The following is a 24,916-nucleotide window of genomic DNA, read 5'->3' as shown; positions in this document are numbered from 1 at the left end:
TAACGTCGTATTAAGTATCAATATATTGTTGATAAACGTTAAAAAATTCATTCAATTCGGTTCAATGGTTTCCGAGATATGACAGTTCAAAAATTAGTTGTCTAAATAATAGTGTTTTACCCAAACGGTTCTAGCTTCGCGAAAAATTAATCAATCGAGCCCAAATTTTTACCAATGATGCACATATAATAGGTTGACAAACAGTCAAATTTTTAAGATTTTTTGGTGCACTCTATGAAAAGTTACAGCATGTTGAATTTTTGTGTGGGAGAAAAAAAAGTTGCCTATCCCAAACATTTTGGCCATCCCCTGTATGCCGTAAGCGAGTAGGTGGAGATTCGTTAAAATCATAAAAGTGGCAGTGATGTCCAAGCTCGGTATTATGCCGCTCTTCCTGTCATTGTTTTGGTATCTCGCGTTTTGATCCCCACTTTCTGGTCAGTTTACTCCAACTTGCTTCTAATTTACGGCTGCCTATACGGCTCGTGTGTGTTAAAGCCTGGAACACATAGCGTCCGTTCCGTCGAGTTTAGCGTTTTTGACGGTTTTCCCACGAAACAGTGCCGATGTTTCAAGCTCATATTTGCCATCAACTAAGCAATAAGAACAAAAACATTAGAGGTCATGTTGAATCGAATTTTGGGATGTTGATACCATTGGCATCCTCCTGTGGTATATAGTGTAGCGGTTGCCTTATTCAACATTGAACTTCCAACTGCATCAAACAAAGGAATGAAGTTCTGTTTTTTTTTTTGAGGCTTCAAATTTATTTATTTTAATTCATTAGGGAAGATTTCTAATAGCGCTCAGACCCTAGGTATGAAGATAGTATTAGACAGTTATTTTGTAGCGTTGAAGATGATGCAATAAATAAGTATTCATTTATTTTCAATTGCTGTTTATTTGTGGTAATATGGCATTAAACTAAGATCGAACTCTTGCTTCACCTTAGTCTAATGGTAGCAAAATAAAGGAAAATTGTTCAATTTTACGTAATTTACCCCCTACCTTGCATAAGAGCAATTCTCGCTGTGCCAGCCCACTATTTACCCCTTGTCTATAAAAATGCATAAGGTAACGATTTTCTGAAACTCCTTGCCAAAAAAGTAAGGTTAATGCATTTGGTTACTCAAATTGATGGAACCCTCGTCCGTTAGAGCCACAATTATTTTTTCAGACCCCTCGATTTTGTTCAAATTGGGGTTCGTTTAACGTTGAACAATTCGTCATTGAAATCATCGTCAGCAGTTTTGATTTGAAAGCAGTTTTTTCGTTCAAAACAAAGGTCTTTGCTATGAAAATATATTCACTGTACTCCACATGAGTAATAGAATGCAGTGAATATATTTTCATGGTCGATGTTTTGATTTACAGCGAGAAAACTGCTTTTTATTTTCCGAAAAATGATGACGGATGCTTGAGCCTTAAACCATTATAACTCAATTTCTCCAAAAACCACCTCTAATCGAAATGTTGTTGAAAAGAGGAAAGATAGAGCTACTATTTACAATAAAAAAAGGGTTGGTTATGTAGGTATAAATGGTTCAGCTTTCAGTCGATGCAAACATTTTGAAAATCGATGGTTGCCAACATGGTGAAAAAAAGTTTTGGTATGAAAATCCCAGATGGTCACCAAAATCAATATGGCCGACCCTTTTTTTTAGAACTGTAAATAGTAGCTCTATATATACTCTTTTCAAAAACTTTTCATTTTGAGGAAGTTTTAGAAGGAACTTTCGTGTTATAACAGCTCAAATAAGCTAACATTTGCCCAAAATCTAGGTGACCGCAAAATTGTTGTGGCTCTAACTTACGAGGGGTCCATCAATTTGAGTAACCAAATGTATTTCCATTACTTTTTTGGCAAAGACTTTCAGAAAATCGCCACCGTAAGCATTATTAAAGACAAGGTGTAAATAGTGGGCTGGTATCAGCGAGAATTATTCAAAACGGACAGCTAGACATTCTTTTAGAAAATGTTACCTCCATTTCCAAATTATTACTAAAGGATCACATTTTATCCCATTTTCCTACCCAGAGCTCAACATCGTCCGCCATCTCCACCACAAACGGCAGCATCCTACACAGCAATTCTCTACACCAGCAGAGCCCTCAACCGGTTGCACCATCATCAACTGCTGCGACAAAAATGTCATCTTCGCTTGCATCCACCCTACTGCTGCAGTCGAATGGTGGCCCACCGTCAACCAGCAGTATTCGTAGCAAACCAGCGCTTCTCGGTGAACAACCGGACGTGGGCGACAGCTACAGCCACACTACTCGCCAACGGCCACTGGATTGGTTCGATAAGTTCAAAGATATCAGCGTGAAGGACAAACCGGCCGATGCCGACAGGTAAGAATATTCAGTTATTTAGTGATCGTTTGAGGGTCAAATGAGTAGTGGTCCTGAAACCCATAGGAGAAAACAATATAGTTATTTATGTAACGAGTTGGGAAAAGTTGATTTTTTCAGCACGAGTCGTACATTTATCCAACGAAGCTTGCCGAGTTGGATAAATACGAAGAGTGCTGAAAAAAGGAGTTTTGCAACGAGTTCCATACAAAATTTTATGCAATGATTTTTTCATAATGCAACTCATTTGAGTTGCATAATGATCATAGTGCAACTCAAATGAGTTGCATTATGAACATTATACAACTTTTTTTCATTATGCAACTCATTTCAGTTGCATTATGAGACAGTTCGGAAAAGTTGGCCATTATGATACTAAAATGAGCTATATAAAATAGGAATTATGATATTGAATTGCATAAAATCATTTTAATGCTTTTAATGGACACAAGTTTAAAGTAGACACTGATTGTTTCAATTAGAGATTGATTTTCTTTTTGCATGTTTCGATTTGACAAAACTGTATGAAGATGAATAATCAACGAACGTCTATCGATGATCGTAATAATGGAATACTGATTATGAAATTCCCACGATTTGTCATAGGCTTAAGGTGAATATATAACGAAGCCACACCTCGATTTTTCCAAAGCACAAATCTGAAGAACCGAATGTCGGTTTGCGCTGAAAAGTTGATCGATTGGTTACCTGTTGGTGGTGTCCAATCGATCAACTTTTCAGCGCAAAATGACATTCGGTTCTTCAGATTTGTGCTCTTGAAAATTCGAGGTGTGGCTTCGTCATATCTTCACCTTAATATCTTTATTTAAAAAAAACACAAGCTTCAGTCATACACATCACACATTTGAATGTTCCGGAATCCACCTTTACCCAAGCCTTTACCAAATGGTAAATCAAGTTGCCTCTTGTTGATTCGCGTAAGTCAATCGATTTCCGCAGAAAGTCTGAGTCATCATCGGTCATTAAACCATCATCTCTTGGCTCGTGTCAGTCATGACTGCAAAATTGGAAAGCACCTCAAATTCACACCTCTTGGTTAAGCCATCTGACTGCAATCCAAACACCACACACAAATATGGAACGGAAGCCATGCAATTAGGGTGCAAATCGAGACCAATTTCTACACAGCAGTTTCGCAAGGCCGATCAACGAGCGTGTTTGACGAACGAAACGATCAACAAACGTCGTCGTCGTCGAATTCACCTATTCTTTTAGGTATTGTGGCCTCCAACGAAACTGGCAACTTCACGTTTTTTTACCACATCTGTTCAAATTCTGTGAAACGCAATCATCCCCGGCAACGACAAAGAACGACAACGACGACAAACAACAACCGCGAGAGGTCCACCTACTCACTCGACGATTTGATTGGGCGTTGGATGTTGGAGTTTCCGAACTCTTGTAGAACTACCCTGTCTCGTCGTCGGGTTGACGAAGCGCAGCAATCGAATCAGCTCCACTCACCAGCGAGTCGGGGCTCTCTGGCATCATGATGACGACGGGTTGTCTGATGCCGGTTTTTTCGGGCTGTGGTTTTTATTTTCGAAGCGATGCTGCTTTGGATGGAGCACTTCTTGCATCGAGAAATTTTTCACGCCCTAGCGTAGTTGTGCTCAGGCGCGTAGTAAGGTAAGATTTGGGGTAAGTTTAACATAAAAGTTGCAGCATTGAACTCATAGGCAATAGGTAAAGCAATTCTTGGAACCGAGACCCGTGGTGCAGTGATCTCACTTTCCTTCATAAACGGTCATGAGTGTGATTCATAGCCCCGGAACTTATGATTTTTCGTCAGTGGCGGCTGACACTGACCCTCTCCTGAGCCCGTAGCTCTAACGGACACGGATGCTTGGATATTTCACAAACAAGGTATATTTTTTCCACCAGCACTTCACGAATCACCTATTTAGACCTGATCAAAATAATAGTGATAATTTGTACATTTTTTACTCGTTACTGTTTAATGTATTTTTTTCTTTAGATCTTTTATGAATATTTTGCAATATTTATAATTTATGATTTCTTACTGTAATTCTTTGAAGATCCTCGCTTAATTTGTTACTTCAAAAGTACTGTAGAATGTTTCAGAAATTATAAATACAGTTTGTTTATTAAATAAAATGAACTATTTTGATGATTTCCACCAACTTTTTTCAGAATACAGCATATTGTGATTCACATTTTCAAATTTCCTTTCAATTGTCATGATATTTTGAAGAACAATCGTGTTTTCTAACAATTAACCCCATTCTACAAATTTGCATTTGCACAACGGTGTTTTTTTTAATGATTTCAACATTATAAATTACTAAAATACCTGCATTTTTTGACCACTTTGTGCAACTTCAAATTTTAATCATCTAGTTTGCAGAACCCTATTTTTTACCTTTTATAAGAAACGTCAACAAAGTTGATATTATTTGCTTCGTAAGAATGTTTACTATTAGAGCTAGAAGAAACTTTTTTGGATATTGTGGTCAAATTGAAATGGCAGTCAATCGTAATTGTATTTACAATTTCTGAAACATTCGCTTATAATTTGTTTTATGCAATTCAGTATTACAATTTCTATTTTATACTACTCATTTCAGTATCATAATGACTTATTTTTCCGTACCGGTTCATTATGCAACTAAAATGAGTTGCATAATGAAAAATAGTTGCATAATGTTATTATGTTGCATTATGAACATTATGCAACTCAAATGAGTTGTATAATGAAAAAATCATTGCATAAAATTTTGTATGGAACTCGTTACAAAACTCGATTTTTTCAGCACTCTTCGTATTTATCCAACTCGGCAAGCCTCGTTGGATAAATGTACGACTCAAAAATCAACTTTTTGCAACTCGTTACATAAATAACTATTTTGTATTTCTTAATGGATTATCAACAAAACTCAGGCAGCATTCTCATGAGATCCACAAACACATTCCCCTATATATTCTTGGCATATCTCTTGGGAGATTTTTATCGCAATTTACGTATGACACTCTTGGAAGGTTTCCGTCGATATTCTTGGTGACTTCTTTACAATTCCCTCGGCAGATTCCCACTTAAACTCCAGTTAGCCTACTAATGGTTGAGGCTGTGAATCCGCTGACGGATGATGCGGTTGCAGATCCTACTAAATGATCAACATAATGCAGCAATTTTCTTCAGAAACTTGCTGTACCCGGCAAACTTTATCTTGCCTACTGCGTTTTTTGACGTTTCAAGCCCCTGGCCAAGCGGCCCAAGTCCCCATTCAAAATGTATGAAAAGCCGATGTTCAAAAACTCTAAATTTTTCCATGTTTTTTGCCTCATAAACCTTCTTCGGGTGAAAACTAACAGAACAAAACTAAGACGACCCAAATCGGACCACCCGTTCGCTAGTTATGCGCGGTCCCACGTATGCCACTGCATTTTTATATATATATAGATTAGGCCTGTCCAGCTTTTCAAAAATGTTCTCTGATTCTCAAGTCCACCCCCATATTATGATTGGCATGCTAGAAGAAGTAACTGGTCAAAATTTCAGCCAAATCCATTGAAATTAAGAGGTGCATCAAATCAATTTTGTGTTTTTCGACTATTTTTGAACTTCAAAAAATCATAACTACACTAACACTTGTCAAAACTTAATTCTTTTGACAGAAATTGAAAGCTATATTTGTTTGCTACAACTTCTCCGAACAACGTGTGCCAATAAAATTGAAGGAAACATGTGTAATTATCACATTTGTAATCAGAAAAACCTTAAAAAGTTGATTTTTTGATAGATTTCGTTCTGGAACACCCTAATATACGTAATAAGTTGGATTTTTCATAACGGCATCATATTCTCCAATATTTCGTGGTTATTTGCTTCCTTGACACCAAAGCTGTAGGAGTTGAGCAAAAATTACTAAAATTCGTGAAAGCCAAATGTGGCCTAAAAACTAGCTTTTCGGGTGCAATCACGCTTTGGCGCGCAAAAAGTGGCATCGCGTCAGCACTGATATGATAGCCAACACCTGTCATCACGCTTGTTTGTTATGTATCACCCGTGCGTGATAGGGGGTAGCCAAGGCAAACTACAAGGAAGCAAAGCTACTACGTTCAGTACAATTTCGCGCCACAGCGTGATTGCATCCAAAAAGCTAGTTTTTAGGCCACATTTGGCTTTCACGAATTTTAGTAATTTTTTCTCAACTCCTACAGCTTTGGTGTCAAGGAAGCAAATAACCACAAAACATTGGAGAATATGATGCCGTTTTGAAAAATCCAACTTATTACGTATATTAGGGTGTTCCAGAACGAAATCTATCAAAAAATCAACTTTTTAAGGTTTTTCTGATCACAAATGTGATAATTACACATGTTTCCTTCAATTTTATTGGCACACGTTGTTCGGAGAAGTTGTAGCAAACAAGTATAGCTTTCAATTTCTGCCAAAAGAATTAAGTTTTGACAAGTTTTAGTGTAGTTATGATTTTTTGAAGTTCAAAAATAGTCGAAAAACACAAAATTGATTTGATGCACCTCTTAATTTCAATGGATTTGGCTGAAATTTTGACCAGTTACTTCTTTTAGGATGCCAATCAAAATATGGGGGTGGACTTGAGAATCAGAGAACATTTTTGAAAAGCTGGACAGGCCTAATATAGATATATATAAATATATAGATTATTCTAGCGATTCCTCCAAAGATTCCTTTCAAACAAATTTTTATAATTTTTTTTCAGAAATTCCGCCAGAATTTTCTTCAGAAATTCCGTTAGAGGAACCACTTGAAATTTAATCACGAATTCTTCATTAAAACCTTTTATGCTTGAAAAATTCCTCCAAGGATTATTTCAGAAATTTGACCGGGTTTCTTTCAGATAACAATCTAAGGATTCCAGACATTCTTACAGCGATTTTTCCTTCTCAGAAAATTAAAACTGTAGAATTATTTGAGAAATTTCCCAAGATATTTTTTTTTTTCAAAAAATCTTCCGAATATTGCTTAAAAATTTTTTTTTATGCATGCCTTATGTTCCTACAAAAATTAAATTTTCTAAAGAATTTCTAAAACGAACCGTCTATGGATTTCTTTCTGAATAAATCCAGAAAGCTCAATAGTTACATTACGCAAAAATTATCCATTTTCAACCCCACTTCCCCAATGGCACACTTTTTGTGTGGGATCTCTGAAATTGGTGTATGGAGTTCTCACACTTTACTGCAGAATCCCTCTCTCTTCTCAAAACTTAACGTTATTTGTGGATGTTCTCCACAAATAACTCCCTGAGTTCCTCTATAAAGTAATCCTAGGATTCTTTCAGGAATTCCTCCATCATAACTTCTGTCAGCGGTTCTTCAATAAATTCTTTCAAGCCTTCCTTCGAACATATCTAAATATTTTTTTATAATTTTTTGAAGAAATTCCAGGGTTTTTTCAGGTGTTTCACAGGTTTTTTTTCAGCAACTTCTTCTAGAATTCGTTCAGGAATTTTACTGGGATTTTTTTGGAATATTTCTCCAGGATTTTTAAAAGCATATGTCTAGGGATTGCAGCAGGAATTAGACAGAAGATTTCCAAGGACTCCATAAGAAATTCCTCCTCGGATTCCTACTAAAACTGCTTTAGGAATCTCTTCAGAATTGTGTCCTGAGACTCCTGCAGTAGTTTAAGGATATCTTCATGATTGTCAGCAAGGGATTTCTTCAGAAATTTGTCCATGGATTTTTTTTCAGGAATTCACCTATTTTAATTTCAGCGTTTCTTTCGGAAATTTTCCAAACCCTAGGAACCCTTGAAAACCTTTGGAAGGAATCCTGTGGAAATTTCGTCCCGGATAACTGTAGAATCTTCAAAAGGTTTCTTTTTGGATTTTCTATTGAAGTTCCTTCAGAAATATCTCCTGATATTCCTTCGGAGATGCTTCTACTATTTATTTCAAATTTTTACAGAAGTATATTATGAAATTACATAAAGAACACTGGAGAAATTCTTCCAGAACTCCCTGAAGGTACTGGAGGAATCTCTCATCAAATTTCTAGAGAGATTCTTGGGAGAAATTCTGAAGCTAACCCTGGAAGAACTTCTAGAGATTTTAATGGCGGAATGGAGGAAAATTACTGAGAGGACAAAAATCCCTTAAGCAATCTCAGAAGCCGAGAGGAGTTTTCGGACGAAAATTTAGCAGCAGAAATTTAAAAAGATTCTGGAAAAGTTCTTAAAGGAATTATTAAAATTAATTTCTAACTAAATTGAATTCTTAAATGGAATCTCTGCAGGAATACCTGGGAAGAGGTGTTTATGATGTCCCCTACGGAGGAATATCCGTTGATCTTCTGGGAGGAGCTTCTAAAAGAATCTCCTGAGAACTTTCCAGAGAAATTTCCGAAGCTATGTTTGGGAGAACCCCAGAGGAATTCCCGAAGTATACCGCAAGAAAATTTACAGAGAAATTCCTGAAAGGAACTCCAACAAAAATCTCAGAATGCATTCATACAAAAAATAACCTAAATTCTGAAGGAATCGATAGAGGAATGAAGAAATCGCTAGAAGAGCCCCTTTTAAGGAATTTCTGGACGAATTGATTTTTAAAAGGAAAAGCTGGAGTAATACTTGAAGAGTTTCTTGGGAAATTTCTCTCCCCGTCCACCGTCATTCTAAGGTAGGCCACACACGCACAGGCTGACACACTCGCATCTGTAAACACATGGACCTGGAGATCGCTGACCTGCTACGGACAGAAATCCTTGAAGAAACAGCGAGGAACGTTCACTTCATTGATCTGCCGGTACTGTTCGATCTATTTTATCCACAATAGGCTCATCCCAAGAATAACCTGTTCGCCAAATCTCCTGCATCAGGAGCTTTCCTTGAATGGCGAAGTGTGCGATGAATCCTAAAAGACATCGTAGAGCTTCATCCTAATATGCAGGATCTGTCGGTTCGTTCATGCCGCCCAGAACACATTCGCATGTTAGGTCTTGTCCATTGGCAGTGGTTTACTGATCGCTGTACTCGTCTCTTCAAGGCGGTCTAGTACTGCCTTCTCGTTTGACAGTATCTTCCCGAACTAGAAGCCCGCAGCTACGTGGATATCTTGCATTTTGTTGAACCAGTTGTACTGCATCTTACACCGAGTTGTCACTATCGAGGAAGACATCAACGTAGTGGTTCTTGATTACTGCATCCACTGCCCTGGGACATTGTTCACTGTAGTCAGAAGCATTCCAGTTCCTCACCAACTTAGTTGTACAAGGCGAGTCTTTGACACCAAACATCGCCACGTTTATCAGGTAGACTTGAATTTCTTCCTCCGGATTATACATATCTGCAAAGAAAGCACTAGACCATCATCTGTCTTCATAGCGAATAAGGGTTGGGAGCAACATTTTCGGAATATCAGAGCACACGGTGACTTTTCCCTGACTAAATCGTAGTAAACGTCAATTACCGAGACAAGGAGATCTGGAGCTGGACCCCTCAGTAGCATTAGCATATCGATGAAGCAGACTCCATAAGCTTTCGCGGCAGCATCCCATACCATGCGTATTTTGCCAGGCTTGAGATTTATAACCACTCCCAGCGGTAGATTCACGACGAGAATACAGGCTGCCGATCTTTTCCTGTGAAGTCTTACTACTGAACTGCTCCTGGTCGTAGCCGTTGATCTGTTCATTAACCCTTCACCGAAGTTCCGAATCTCTGGACAGACGCTTCTCCAATTCCAGGAGCCTGTACATTGCCATCTTGTAGATCTCCGGAAAGTGGATGTTGACCTTGCGTCACAACAAACCAGATTTGACTACAGTACAGTAGTTGCTTCCAATATGCTGCGAACTCGCTGATCTTCTTCGGATTTAGGTGGCTTCGTGACCACCGCTTCTTTAATGGCGAAAAACTTTTTCATTAAATCACCCTTCCCTTCCAGAATTTCTCCCGTATACTCACCGGCCGAAGCGAGCTTTCGTTGCAACTAGGTCCCCAAAGATCGGCAGTTCCACGTAGGGGAAAGTGGGGCAAAATGCCATTTTTCAAACATGCATCGTTTTCAATTATATATGTATAGCCTCATTTATTAGGCTTTCAAAGTGGTAACAGCAACTAGACAATATTTACCCGATGCTTTAACAAAAATAATCTTCAAATTATTGCATTTTCATCGATTTTTGTGATTTCAAAAACTGGTTCGTAAAACGGAAGTGGTACAAAAAGGCCATCTGCCATGGGGTAAAATGCACTTCATGAAAACATTCAAAAATTACGTCCATTAGTTTTCTGACATTTTCGACTCACTTTCACTCCTCTGTCACGCTTTTTTCGTATACTCAATACATGGAGCGTCACACCGCTTCCCCGCTAAACGATGGTCGTCATATTTGAGTGATCCCTTACATGGATAGCGTAGACATCAACAACCATGCGCTTCCATGGGTGCCTCAATCTCCTTGGAAACACATGGCTGGTAATAAAACCACCCGAAAACCACAGACAAACAGACGCATCACTTGGAACAAAGCGCGATTAAAATCATCGTCACGCAAACATATTCGCCCAATGCTAATAACGCTGTGGTACGCAAACCCATTAAGTAGATGGCGGTAGTAAGCAAACATCAAACAGGAGCAAAAATGATGCGAGCGCCATGAGCGAGCGACTTGAGAACTATAGAATATTTGAATAACACAAGTTTACAAAATAAAACGAAAGTCGTGAACTTTTGTCAACGACCAAAATTTTTGAAGCACAATTAGCTCCTGATTTCGAAACCGACCTTCAAAAAATTTAAAGTAGAACAGTTTTTGAGTTTTAGCTCAATATCGAGTTTTGCAACTTTTCAAAATATGTAATTTACTAAAATTTAAATATATTGCGTTTTGTTCAACCAATTTTAAATCTTTTTCCATAAATTAAAAGCTGAATACAATACCATTCGATCATCTGAATACAGCTTTTGCGTCAGATTGATAAAATTCAAGATATTGGCGAGTTTTAGGGACGATCTTCTTAAATTTTAGCAATATTCTCAAAAATTTTTGAAGAAATGTATTTTTTCAGTAAGAAAAAAACAACTAAAAAATTCTTTCTCGACGTTTATTTGACATATCATATGTAGGCGAGTTACAGTAAAAAATTCAGCTCAATCGGAGTATTGATCACGGAGAATGAGATGTTTGAAGTGAGCGACTTTGCTTAAAAATAGAACAAAAATCGATTTCAAATCATCAGCCTTGTATGGAAAGTCGAAAAAATTTCCGCTCTACTGTAATTTTTTTCTTTCGCGTTTTCGAACTCAGGGCATGATTCTACACCAAAAATGATCATCAGCTTACCGAGTTCAAAAATGCTGTAAACTAATGTAATCCGTTAAAAAGGGAAACGATGGGAAGTGAGTAGAGTGAGACGTCTGTTTGTCTGTGTGGAAGCCTTAATTACAAGCGCGAAAAACCGGAAGTTGCCAATTTTCATTGAGAAATCAAAAGATTTTCCGTGGGTTTGGCGGCCTAGGGTAACCAATATAATTTGAACCCCCATATATTTTGGACCCCCTGGGCCGTATTATCATAATTTTCACAGATGTAATGAAGAGATGACGAAAATTTTTAGAATCATTCGTTAAATTAGATTGTTCTGCACGAGCAGCAATCATTTGCTCACTGGAAATATCATTATTTGCCTTGAAATTATTTTTATTAATCTCGTCGTCCGTGCGAGTGTCGCGGCATGTTTACGAAAAGAGAAAGTGGTGCCGGGGAAACTTGCAGATGTAAACAAAAACTTTTATCATTCTAGCGCATTAAATTTGCAAAGTTCGTCTAATCAGCCTTTGTCAATCAAGTAATTAGGATGTGATCGAGCATATCCAAGTGGCAGATTCTTCGAAAATAGTTTCATGTTGGTTTAAACACCGGGTGTCCAAAATATATACTTTAGGGGGTCCAAAATAAATTGGGGTGTCCAAAATAGTGAAAACTGATGCTTCAAAAATCAGTTATTTTCATCAAATTTTCGGCCAGAAATGACCTTGTGGGTATTTTTGACGGACAGTGGCGGCTTTTACGGTCATACCAACATCATCATTATGTGTAACACCCTCTGAATCTGTTTGATTTTAGCTTAAATTCAAACTAATGTCCTCTAGGGGTCCAAAATTCGACCGTTACCCTATCATCTAGAAGAATGTTTAATGCAAACATATCTTGACACCATTCACCTATAGCAATGATCAAATCCCATACAGGAATGATTTTATGAGTTGGGTCATTTTACCCCATCTTGGCATTTTGGGCTCTGTTCCCCTACCGAATTATAAGTTCCGCGTGGGGCAGAGGCTGTGATCTCAATAGGATCTGAATCGTGCGAAATACTCAGCCTTTACCGTGCCAGCTTAGAAATCCCATTTTACTTATGAGCATTTTCAACACCTGCGTACACCTCTGCTTAAGCCATAGTTCCGTGGGACATTTACTGCTTCACATTTGGATACGCACGTCCAACGCATCCAACCACTAACGTCTCGCTCATGGTAAAACTGAAACACCCCATTTCCCCCATGTTCTTTTCCGCTAGCTGAACGGGGATCACCCCCATGCGCGCTGCATGCACTGTCTGCAAGTAATTTCGCGAACCGAACCGTCGCACATCGTCGTCGTGTGTCACTTTCAACAAGCTCCAAAACACGACACGCCGTCTCTGGAGCAGATCATTCGTCAAACGGGCTTCGATTCGTAAGCAAGCCAGTCAGTGTCGCGCGCGCACGCTTTCGTACCCTCGAAATTTGCCCTTAGGGACACCTTCTCCGCTCACAACATAGTGCAACGAAACGAAATCGAAAACACCACGTGAAAGGTGGTATGCAGAAGAAAGGGAAAATCGCGAAAATTTATTTCACATCTCGATAAAGGGAAACGAGTGGAGCATAAAAATTAATAAACGTGAAAAAGTCAACCGCATTCACCGTGCCGCCGTCTCGTGCCATTCGGTGAATAACAATCAGCTCAGCAACAGCAGCAGCAGCAGCTTTCCCCTGTAGGGTCGTCTCGTCATCTCTGATTGTCATCGTCCAATTCGCCAACGTCTACGGCTAGGTATCTACCACAAGACGTCGTGGTCGTCGTCGTCACGGACTGATTGGAAAGGTTGCTGGCCTGCGGCCAATCCACGCCGAACCGGCCGAAAAAGGGAACGAACCAAGGTAATCACCGGGGTCGTTTGCATGGAGCAACGGAGACCCTTCGGGACTACCACCCGAGCTGGGTGGGATAACAACATTCGTTTGATAAAGGAAATATGTAGCAATAACCAGATTTTTCTGATTTGATTTCTTTATATATTTAGAATAATTCATTGAACAACTTTTTAAACATTTTATCAAATGGTCTGGGTTCTGCTGAACGGAATCAAATGTCATTCTTAGCAAAGTTTACCATTGAATGTCAAAAATGATAATTCTCATACTCATACCGTGCGTGGAGTTGAATCAAAATTTCTGTGTGGAAGAACATGTGAAAAGTACAAATGTGTTCAGTCAGGGGGGGGGAACTATAAACCAGTTCCTTGGAAATGGCGAAATATTGTTAATCCCGTCCAGAGGATGGATATTTAAAGCTTTTCTCATCAACGGCCCTTCCGAATTGAACCTTAAATAAAACTTCATAAAGCCTGTATCCGCAATAATCGGGATACAGAAGTACGGCTGTAACTCTGTAATAAATTGGTAAAATTGGCAACAAATGACTGAGAACTCATTGGTGTATGTTTATTATTTGTGCCAAATTTCAATTTAAATTTCGATGCATTACTTTTAACTGTGGATGAAAAACAAACAGATGCGGTTTTAAGCATTTTGCACAGTCATGACCAATTTTCATTCGCATAATAGATGGTTCTTTTCCACTATAATTCAAAGTTCTTTGAGGATAATTCTGAAATTTCGTAAACAGGTATGATACTTATCGAGACACTTTTTAGCAAAATTTTATCAACTTTGATCAATTGGTTTGAAAGCTACTGGTGTTGAAAGGGTGAGTTTTAGAGAATATGTTTCGTGTTTTCCATTTGCGATGTTTGCCTATTCATAACTTCTGAATGTCTCTGTCAATTTTCATAAAATTTTCACAGAACGTAGTTGATTATTATTATGCTTGCAAAAATTTAAATTTATAGACGGGCTTGCTGGTCTAATGGCTACCGCTTCTGTTTCATATGCAGAAGGTCCTGGGTTCAATCCCTGGCCCGTCCCCTTTCCTCCTGCTTTGTATATTTCTATATACTTCCTCCCTCCTCTCTACATATACAACTCATGTATATACAATAGGATTCCGTTTTTGGCATGCTCCAGTTTTTGCATGTTCCGATTTTAGTAGGGTAGATGTGCCATCAGTAATATCATGCTCCCATATCCATCCTATTCGAAAACAAGCGATTACGGCACCGATTGATTCCGTTCTTTTTGTTTTCATGGGTGCTCACTTCTAACAAAAAATACAAAAATAAGAAACAAAACAAACAGCCTTTTATTTCTTTGTTTTTCGTAGGATGAAAATGGGAGCCACATGCTTAATAAGGGAACCAATACCCTACCATTCCCGACAAAACAACCCCCCCCCCCCCTATAAGGCAACAATCGATTCCATTTTTGGCAACATATTCAAAAGTAATAGAATACATCAAATATCGATCAAAATTTCTTCTAATAAATATTTTTTCTCTTATAATGAATTTAAACCTATTCCGGCATTCGTACAAAGGAACCAGCCCACTTATGCTTGCCACACACATCCTCAATACGGCTCAAGAGGTATGAGTTTATGCCATATATTTTTTTATTACTTCCAACTGCTTGTTGCATGCAGGATGCACAAAATCAGGTGAATGATTCGATTTTTAAAGTGTGTCTTTTGTAATTTACATTCTCACACATTTTAAGTAAGTCATTTGTCCACTAGAACTAGGGCGTGAACTATTTACAAGTACAAAATTGTATGATATTTTTTTTTCTTGTTTATCATATTGCAGAAACTGCGTTCTCTTCTACTTTCCACAATAGAACGATGCGCACGTCGTATTGTTGTTAATGTTGTTTATCAGTCCATAACAGATTGGTGTAGTCGTGGGGCGTTTTTCAACTATCCTTTCGTCAGTTATTCAGTGGAGGGTCAATCAAGGGTGCGACCATTCATTTGCAAAGATTTACATTCACTTGCTATTATCTCAGTTCAGAAGCATGCTATCGAAAAACAATGTTTGGATGAATTTAACCTTGTAGTTTTATCTGAAAGTTTGCCGAATAATATTGGGGTCGCAAACGTATACCAAAGTCGTGAGCGAGCTGTGAAGGCAACTCTCCACGCGGTGAATGTAAATTACACAATGATGCAAATTATCACCTCACTAGTGCTCATCACAACTCATCAACTGTATATTTATCGCGTGCGATTGAACTGTGCACTGATCAGCGATGACCAGCAGCAAAGAGGTGGCAAAACGAACATGATGTAAATCACAAACGATTTTGCACACATCTGACTGTGCCGTCACACGCTCGCCTGAACAGCCGAACCATACCGAATAGGTTGGTTTGCGAAGCTACGGCACGAACGCTCGACACGCACACAGAAGCAACATTCGCATGTACCGATACCATACTAATAAAGCTTCCAGCCAACGATGCTTCGCGATAAGCTGTCGAAGAGCATCGAAAGCGATGAAAAGAGATGCTTGGCTAGAACGCAACGGCTCAACGGCGAAAAGGAAGAGTCAACTATGCTGATCAGTGTTCAGTCCGTTCGTGTGCTACTCGTATGGGAGGTTGATTGAATAAAGCGAGGATGGGTGAAAACGTATTCGTTGTCGAAAGCAAATCGCATCATTTCGCGAATGTTTTCATCAAATAGCAAGCTTGAAATTACATTAACGCTGTGGAGAGTTGCCTTCACAGCTCGCTCACGACTTTGGTATGCGTTTGCGACCCCAATGTTATTTGGCAAACTTTCAGATAAAACTACAAGGTTAAATTCATCCATACATTGTTTTTCGATAGCATGCTTCTGAATTGAGATAATAGCAAGTGAATGTAAATCTTTGCAAATGAATGGTCGCATCCCTGGGGTCAATAGATCGATTCTTTATGTCTTGACGAAACTTTAATGGTGCAGGGCTCGGAATTGGACCTCTGCTCGGTTGCCTACAAAGCGAACATGTTGTCTATGAAATCAAGAGAATCTACTGGGAGGAACTTTTGCTTGAAAGAATTTCGTGGTAGATTGCTTTGAAAGAATTATTTCATGACCTATAAAGGCCCTTTGTTATGGGTGGTCATGATTTTAGCACTTTAGACTAAGTGGGATACCACCCCAATACAAGCGGAAGTTAAAAATCACCATATATGAGGCATGATTCCAGAAAATATTTAAACAATTATTGATGAAACTTCTAGAGGAATTTAAACCGGGTTGAATTCAGATAATCTTTTGGACGATTACACTAGTTTACAAAATAAAACGAAAGTCGTGAACTTCTGTCAAAGGCCAAAGTGCTGATTTCGAATCCGTACTTCAAAAAATTTTAAGTAGAACAGTTTTTGAGTTTTAGTTAAATATCGAGTTTTACATTTTTTTTTTAAATATCTTGCGTTTTGTTCAACTAATTTTAAAACTTTTTCCTAAAATTAAAAGCCGAATATAATACCTTTCGATCTTCTGAAGGCAGGTTTTGCGCCAATTGATGAAATTGAAGATATTAGCAAATTTATGGAACGATCACTTCAAATTTTGGCAAAATTTCCAAAAATATACGAAGAAATGTATTTTTTTTTTCAATTAGAAAAAATAATTTAAAAATTCTTTCTCAAAGTACATTTATATATATCACATATGGCCGAGTTGCAGTAAAAAATTATTTATATTTTTCTGAATTAAGGGCTGTTTGCAGATCAGAAGGAATTTCTCAGTCTACTTGTTGGGAGGGAAATTCCTTGCCTGAATCGCTCAAGAAACCGTTTTTTCTTCGATCGCAGTACGCAGTTGCGAACAAATGACAGTTCAAATGGCCGTCACCGTAGAAAGTTTCTGCCAGGAATCGGTCAAAAAGTTTCTTGAGCGATTCCTGTTGAACTCGAAACTGGGCTTTAGCTTAGAGTGGTTTAAGAAAACCGGTTTTCTGACTGTTACTGTTTCATTTTCATTTATTCGCGCAAGAAAATGTTCGTTTTTGAAAACTCTAAAAGTGGTTCTTTGGCGACTTTGATGAGCAATTTAGGAGGATACAAATATAATTTTGACTTTTTGTCTCCCCCCCCCCTTCAAAAATTTTGGGTAGGATTTTGCATTTTGAGGGGGCAGATAAAAAATTATTTATCAAAATATCGGGTCTTGCTAAAAATTCTTCAATAAATCCGATGAGTTTCTAATATTTTTCAGATTAAATGCTTTATTATTTTTATCCCCCCCCCCTCGACTAACCGAAGACTGGTGGGACAAAAAATGAAATAAATATTGGTAACGGCCTTAAAACAAAACAAAAATAAAGTGTAATACCGTCTTGTTATAGCACCACCCTATGGAAACTATGGGAAACTGTCCGGAATTTGATGAAAACAGTACTATAGCTATATCTTATTTATTGCAAATTTCTCTCCAAATTCGACAGAAAATCACTTTCAAAGGTTTTGAAAACGCACATTTTCGTCTTGCTACATCATTCCGTTCAAAAAATATAGATGATTTTCTACAAAAAATAGGCAATTTTCAACTATAATAACTATTTCTTATTTTGAATGCTGTTAAAAGATGTTTCTAATGTTTTCCTCGCCCCGTAATTAGCCTTAAACCATAAGATGTAGCGACCGTTTCCGCCCACGAAACGACTCGTTTTCAAATACTCTACAAGTGTTTCTTAGGAGACTTTGATGTGAAATTGAAGTTGAACCACATAACATAAGTGGAACTCCATAGTCAGAGCGAAGGAAAAAGTTGTATCCTTTTCCAGCACGCGAAACTGGTTTATTTTTTATATATATAAAAATGCAGTGGCATACGTGGGACCGCGCATAACTTGCGAACGGAAAGTCCGATTTTGGTCGTCTTAGTTTTGTTCTGTTAGTTTTCACCCAAGGAAGGTTTATGAGGCATAAAACAAGGAAAAATTGATAGTTTTTGAAAATTGATCCATACCGACGACCGGGGATTTGGTCTTGACTAGAAACTTGAAACGTCTAAAAACGCAGTAGGCAAGACAAAGTTTGCCGGGTTTAGCTAGTTTTTTTTTATAAAAGGCGTCGAAGTGTCATTTATTTTTTTAAACAAAAAACATCTGATCCAGTTTTGGTAAAGAATACAGGAACGAAGATTGGAATCTGAGACATGCGCAAAACTAGCTGCTGGAAATCCACTTATTCATTTTATCATAAGTTCATTGAAACCTTCGAAATAGCACATCCACGTTTCACATATCGATGCCCCTTTATATTTAAGGTTAAAAATGTATTTTTGATTTGAGTTTACAAAGTTTCATCACAATTTATATCCTATTTATGATCTCCACGTTCTGCCAGTCTAGATCTATGAGGTCTTTGTTTTACTTCAAAGCAATGAAAAAATGGTATACATGCTGAAAAATGGTATGGCAATAATGTTATAACACAGTGGACATTTTGATGCCCTGTATACCAGCTACGAAATCGGAAAAGCATCAACTTTTTGAGCCAGAGTTCCACTTATGTTATGTGGTTGAACAGTTACAGCCAGAACACCGGGTTTCCTTGAACCACCCATAGCAAATTTAAACAAATATCTATATTTTTTTTTTATCTGTATTAACGAGATTTTTGGCCCTAGGCTAGTTCATCTCAGGACCCACGCTTTACTTCCCTTCCGAAAGAAGAACTCATATTTTGCGAGTTTGTGGGGAGTGGAATTCGATCCCAGGTCCTCGGCGTGATAGTCAAGTGTTCTAACCATCACACCAGGTCCGCTCCACATCTATAGATTAATAAATTTAAAAGCAACATAAAAACTGTATTCAGCAAACTTGCTCAAAATTGTAAGATCTACAACTTTGCCGAAAAATGTATATTTAGTTATTCTTGCAAATAATAAAGTTTGATTTCCGATTTCTTTGAAAATATAACTAACCCTAATTTTCATGTACATTACAAATTGGGCCTTATTATTAGGAACAACTTTGTAAAAGCCCATATTTGTCTCAAAATCATATGCAGCCGCTGAATGGATTATTATTTCTTTATTAGTGAGGCTTTCAGCCACAGGCTGGTTCACCTCCTGAGCGCTGAATGGATCTTTCCTGGAAAATCTGGGTCCTGGACCACGGTGCAGTGATACCATACTGCAATAGCCAATATAATCCTACGGCATCGAAGTGCTAAGGCGATAAATGCAATGCATGCATATGCAAAACGGTCATCGCCGAAAATTTTCAATACTTCTGACGCAATGTCCTTCTCAAATCGAACTTCCCCAAGGTAATATCATACATAAAAGCTATTACCAACAACTGCTATCTCGTTCTATCCGGCAATACTGTTACACAACTGTCAGCTGTTACCTCCAGTAGGAGTCAATATAAACGAATGAACATGAAGTCAACACAACAATTTGATCCCTAAATGGAATTACATCGAGTCCTTATTTAGTCTGCAAATCCTATTAGGGCCAGTCCATAAACTACGTAGACTCTAAAGGGGGGAGGGGGGCGGTTGGTCTAACCAAAGTCTACGCTCCATACAAATTTTGAAAATTTTATATGGACAAAAGTCTACGTGAGTTGACCATAAATAAGTCAGTTTATGGTAGTTTATGGACTGCGCCTTATTACATGGCGACCGTGACAGGGCCTCGAGGAGAATTTAAAGAAAATTTCAGACATTATTCCTGAATGAATTTTTCTATAGAATTTTCCGCAGAATTCTAGAAAAAAAAAACAGAATTCTTAGAATATTATTTAATTCACACAGCAACACAAGAACGAACAATTAATCTGTCTAAAAATCAAACTTATGTGTCTCTGATAGATTTGTGACCGCTGAATCAATTATGTGGTAAAACTTAATCTATGTGGCAATTTTGCTGTTTTTTTATCGTAAGCCATGCCAAAGATCATTTTGCATGTGGTTCAACGTTGTATGGAAAAATTGATGCAAAATTTGGGAGCGATTGGTTGCGTCCCCGTATTCCGCATAGCAGTTGAAATTTGTATGGGACTTAGTATGGGAAAGTTCAAGTCCCTGAACCGACCAGGAATTGAACCCGTCACCCTTAGCATGGTTATGCTGAATACCTACGCCTTTATAGCAATTACTATATGGACCCTGCTGAAAAAAAGTATCTCTTGAAATTTAGGTAGGGTCTAGCACCATTTGAGCAGGGGGATCTATTTTCAGGGGGACAATTCACACCGTCTTCAGCCAGAGGCTGCACAGACTGAACAACACATTACTTACACTAGCCAACGGACAAGACACAGAACACCCAGTAGTCCAGTGATGAATTTTTCGTTTTGACGAAAAGTTTCCACCGACTGGAGCGGTAATCGAACCCGAGGCTTACGATACGCCTAGACGACTGCCACCGCTAACGGCACGGCCACGAAGCCCACATTCTATATTTTATGCACTTGCTGCTTTAACTTAGTCAATTTTGAACCGATTGACTTGATTTTTGGGCACGATCAGATACGCACAGTATCTACCCATGTCCAAATATTAAGTCAATCGGTTTGAAATTTACTGTGTTATAGTAGAAAGTGCCCAAAATTGATCGCCCTGCCCAAATGGTCCCAGAACGTAATAATTTCAATTGGGAAAATATTCAAAAATTTCAAAAGGTTTTTTTTGTAATTGTAATGTTTACCAGTTTTTTTTGGCATCCCCAAAAATATGTATCTACAAGAGTTCCTCTGATTTTTTTTTCTAGTTATCATTCTGCTATTCTGTTGAATTCATCGCTATCTGCTGGCTTTCCAGAATCCATAGCTTTTTCCTAAAATTCCCATAATTTATTTTTTTAAGATAGGACATGGGATGAATGTTTTATCTGATAGCACGACATCGTTGTGGAACCATTAGACGAAACATTAGCTTTGATTGTTACCGGCACTGTATTATTTTTTTTTTCCTTCTAAACCATAGGGGGATAATCTGCAAACAGACACCCTAACAGGAAGGTTAGGATAGTGTGGGGCTGAGGCCGTCTTCTACTACAATAGTAGAAGCCAGGACTACTCTCTCCTCGACCCACTAAACACATTCCTATGGTCGCCAAACCCTACGTCTCTCCGGAACCACCAAGAAGGTATTGCTTCAGAGAGGGGCTAGTGCATATTGCACCCTCAAGGTTAGCTGCGTAGCCTGCAGCAACGAACATCGATGACTCGCTTTGGAGAGTCCATCACGGTAACATGCTGGCGCTTAGCCAGTTTCCCGAGCACTGTATTATCGAGTAACCAAAGATGCCATCTGGTTGTTATTCTAAGTTGCTCGGGCATCTGCATGTTTTGTTCGATCGGTCTCTGAGCTAAGTTTGTCGACTGCCACCAAGTTCGGCGCGCAGTCCCATTAAACAATCGTAAAGACAAATTATAATAAATCATCTGGAGACCCCCATTCATTGCTGCTAGGTATGTTCTGATAGTTAGTTGGTTGCACTGTATTGCACCGATTTTTTTTTGTGGCTCTTTTTATGCACGCGGATGGAAATTTGAAGTGAGGCCCGTAGCAAAGAAAAAAAGGCCGCTAGATATGGCATGCGCCAATGCAGCGCCAGCCATCAGCAGCGCAGTGATTCATTGTAAAGAACGCGTGGTGCTTTGGAGTTTTAGAAATGGCAGTGTTGGCAGCTTGATGATTTTTTTGGCATGTGATGAGTTAGCATGGATGTAAAAGAGGGATTCATTAAAAACATTTTTTACGAATTATGGAATGATTGAGAGCAGGAACTTAGCATACAATTTTGGCAACTCTTCAGGTCGTGTTCTTACGGTCGTTCAGTGCGGCACAAGCCATACACTTCGCCTTAGTTACCCCACGAGCAAACGATCCTATCGAAGTGAATGGTTTATGACCCACACCGCAGCCGCACACGCCTCCTTATGGCCGGGATTTTTCTTCTCGCGTGCGCTCACTAACTCGCTGCTCGCCGAGTTGAGCCCGGACGGGCGTCGTGTCGCGCGCGCGCGCCTACTCACTTGAGTGCTGCTGCCTGCGAGATCGTTTCAATCAACTAGCAGGCAGTGAGACTTGCATGATCGCACGAACAAGGTGCCCGGCTCAGTCAGTTCAGCGCAAGCATCCACCGCAGGCCGGTTAAGATCGTCAACTTCTGATGGCGTGCTGCTAATGCAGGCCCCTGCAGGCACTATTGTGGTAGAATAATTAGCATCTGCTTAAGTACCTTCTCGGTGCGAAGTATTGGCACTCGATTCGGGAGAGCAGAACGAGTGTGAGTCAGCCCGATCAGATATTTGCAGAAGTTTTGTGCTCATAAGCTGAGGCACGAAGAACTGGAGGTTATTTGAACCGCAATTAATTTGAAAGTTGATTCGATTGGGGGTCCACTAATTTTAGGTCAGTGATCTTAATTAACATAAAACGGGATTAGGAATGTCTCGCTGGTTTTGATTCTTCACCGCTTTCTCAAACTGGAATTTTGTTCCGATTTTTTCAGCTTCCTTACCCGAGGCAAAAGCGTTTCGATCGAGGATCTCTCCACAGAACGTGACGAAACCAACTTCGATGACGACGTCGAACCCACGCAGTGGAAGCGAGTCAGCAAAATCCGGCGTTCACTGCAGTTTCCAAGGAAAACCGCACCAAAGTAAGTGATTGCATTTTTGTTGGCTTCCATTTACCAGTTTAAGATTACATCACACCTGAATCATTCTTCGACAGAGTCAGCACCCGTCCGGCAGATCTTCCGGAGAACTCCGTTAGCGTTTGGAAAATTCGACAAGAGTTGGAAAACGGTCGACGCCTCAACACAGCCATGAGGAACAATCACATAGACTTCGTAGCACTGGACAACATCCTGAACAGCGTAGCGGAGTCATCACCTTCGAAAACAGAGGCACCTCGAACGCCCACAACCCCAAAAGCGAACACCACGTCATTCCTGACGGCTGAATCGCTGAAGGAGATTCGCGGTAAGCTGCGGAGGTTGAGTAACGAGTGTCTTTACCGGGATGATATGAGTCCCGGGGAGGAACGAAAGGAAGACGATGACTCCGTTACGATAACTGAGGTTGAGACGAGGATGGGTCATCTGCAGACCAGTAGTTCATCGGATTCGTACAAAAGTAACAGCTTGGAGTCTACGAGGAAAGGGTCAACCGATAGCAATTCGGAAGATTGGCACTCGAGGCGGAAGTCCTACGGGTTCGAACGGATGAGTCATTCGTCCGGTTTTATGGCTAAGATGGACTCGTCAACGGACAGTGGCATCGGAAGGTCGACCGATCTCAGCTCTAGCTGGTCCAGCGGTGGTACTGATAACACGTCCGCACCAAGAGGAACCATTGTTACTTTGGGTGAGCAGAAAGACAAATCAGCTAACCCAGCGATGGTGATCAAGATCACGAATGAGAGCCAAGATAGCGCAAAGCCTAGCTACAAAGAGGAAGAGATCAAACGTCACTCGATTGCCGTTGACGAAACCAGCTACGTACGGGACAGCGTCAAAACCTTGTTTGAGAAAAAGACTTCAGTGAGTGTAAACGGATTCAGCCAGATCTTCCTCGATGATTTGAGTAAAAACAAGAAAAAGGTTGAATTCTGTAAGACAGAGGTTCATTTTACCGCTGATTCCGGTCGGGTGAACATAGTGGAAACTGATGAGAAACCACCGCCAACGAACAATTTCCGACGCAGGCGTAGATCTTCCGGTGGATCCATAGGGTCTTCGTATTTACAGGCCATTAGCTCTGGAGTTCCGGTGACGCACTTCGGTGACCTGGAGAAGGGAGTAAACGAAGCTGATCTAAAGGACAATCCCGTCTATACGGCTCCTCCTCCAGTAGTGACTACCACGGTTAACCGTCCTGAACCTAGTCCACGCAAAGTGTTCACCACCTCCGATGACAGCGATGGCCAATCCGCCGATGACATCTCGTTACGAGGCATCCTAAAGAACAAGCCAGTCAAACCAAAGCCATACGTCCTCGGTGAGAACATGGACAACAGTGAAAGCTTGTGGGGAGTAAAGCTGCGACCGGTTTCCACGGAGTTAAACTACTGGAACGAAGAGTCCGAAGAAAAACCTCAACCAACGGAAGAGAAAGAAGCGCCAACCGGTGGAAACTTTTCCACTAAAATCAACCTTTCGCAGACGACACCAAGCTGGAAACCTGAAGGTAAGTTCTTGTGGAGATTGTTTTACTTTAAGTGTAGAATGCTTCGCATCTTTGTATGGATGAACTATCGCAGCACCCCCTGATAACCCTATACTCTAATGCTTCTATTCGCACGCATAATTGGACCAAATCAGAACTAACCCTGTAATAAATTCATCTACGCTGGTCTAAATCAACCATTTTTCTCTTGCACCTTGTGTCTTCCTTTGCTGCAAAATT

At 39.5% G+C, this 24,916-nt stretch overlaps 1 protein-coding gene across 7 annotated transcripts in view; it reads left to right on the top strand.

Annotated features, from left to right (window-relative positions):
- The window catches only part of LOC109427584 (serine-rich adhesin for platelets), a 539,771-nt gene that overhangs the window by 488,203 nt on the left and 26,652 nt on the right, over window positions 1-24,916 (top strand). For 5 of the 7 annotated variants that reach the window (XR_009997420.1, XR_009997421.1, XR_009997422.1 and 2 more), the window contains 3 exons: window positions 2,039-2,355; window positions 23,017-23,166; window positions 23,241-24,697. Coding sequence is in view for 1 of the 7 variants with exons in the window: in XM_062849926.1 (XP_062705910.1) it covers window positions 2,039-2,355; window positions 23,017-23,166; window positions 23,241-24,697 (1,924 nt within the window). In the remaining 6 variants the exon portion in view is untranslated. Of the gene's footprint in view, window positions 1-2,038; window positions 2,356-13,388; window positions 13,533-22,525; window positions 22,917-23,016; window positions 23,167-23,240; window positions 24,698-24,916 lie in introns of those variants that run through there. The other 2 variants (XR_003896804.2, XR_002134232.4) reach the window with 2 other exon arrangements.

The sequence above is a fragment of the Aedes albopictus genome, chromosome 2 (genome assembly GCF_035046485.1).
Source record: "Aedes albopictus strain Foshan chromosome 2, AalbF5, whole genome shotgun sequence".
Taxonomy (NCBI): Eukaryota; Metazoa; Arthropoda; class Insecta; order Diptera; family Culicidae; genus Aedes; species Aedes albopictus.
Note: the sequence above shows the minus strand (reverse complement) of the source record. Positions and strands in the feature narration are given on the sequence as shown.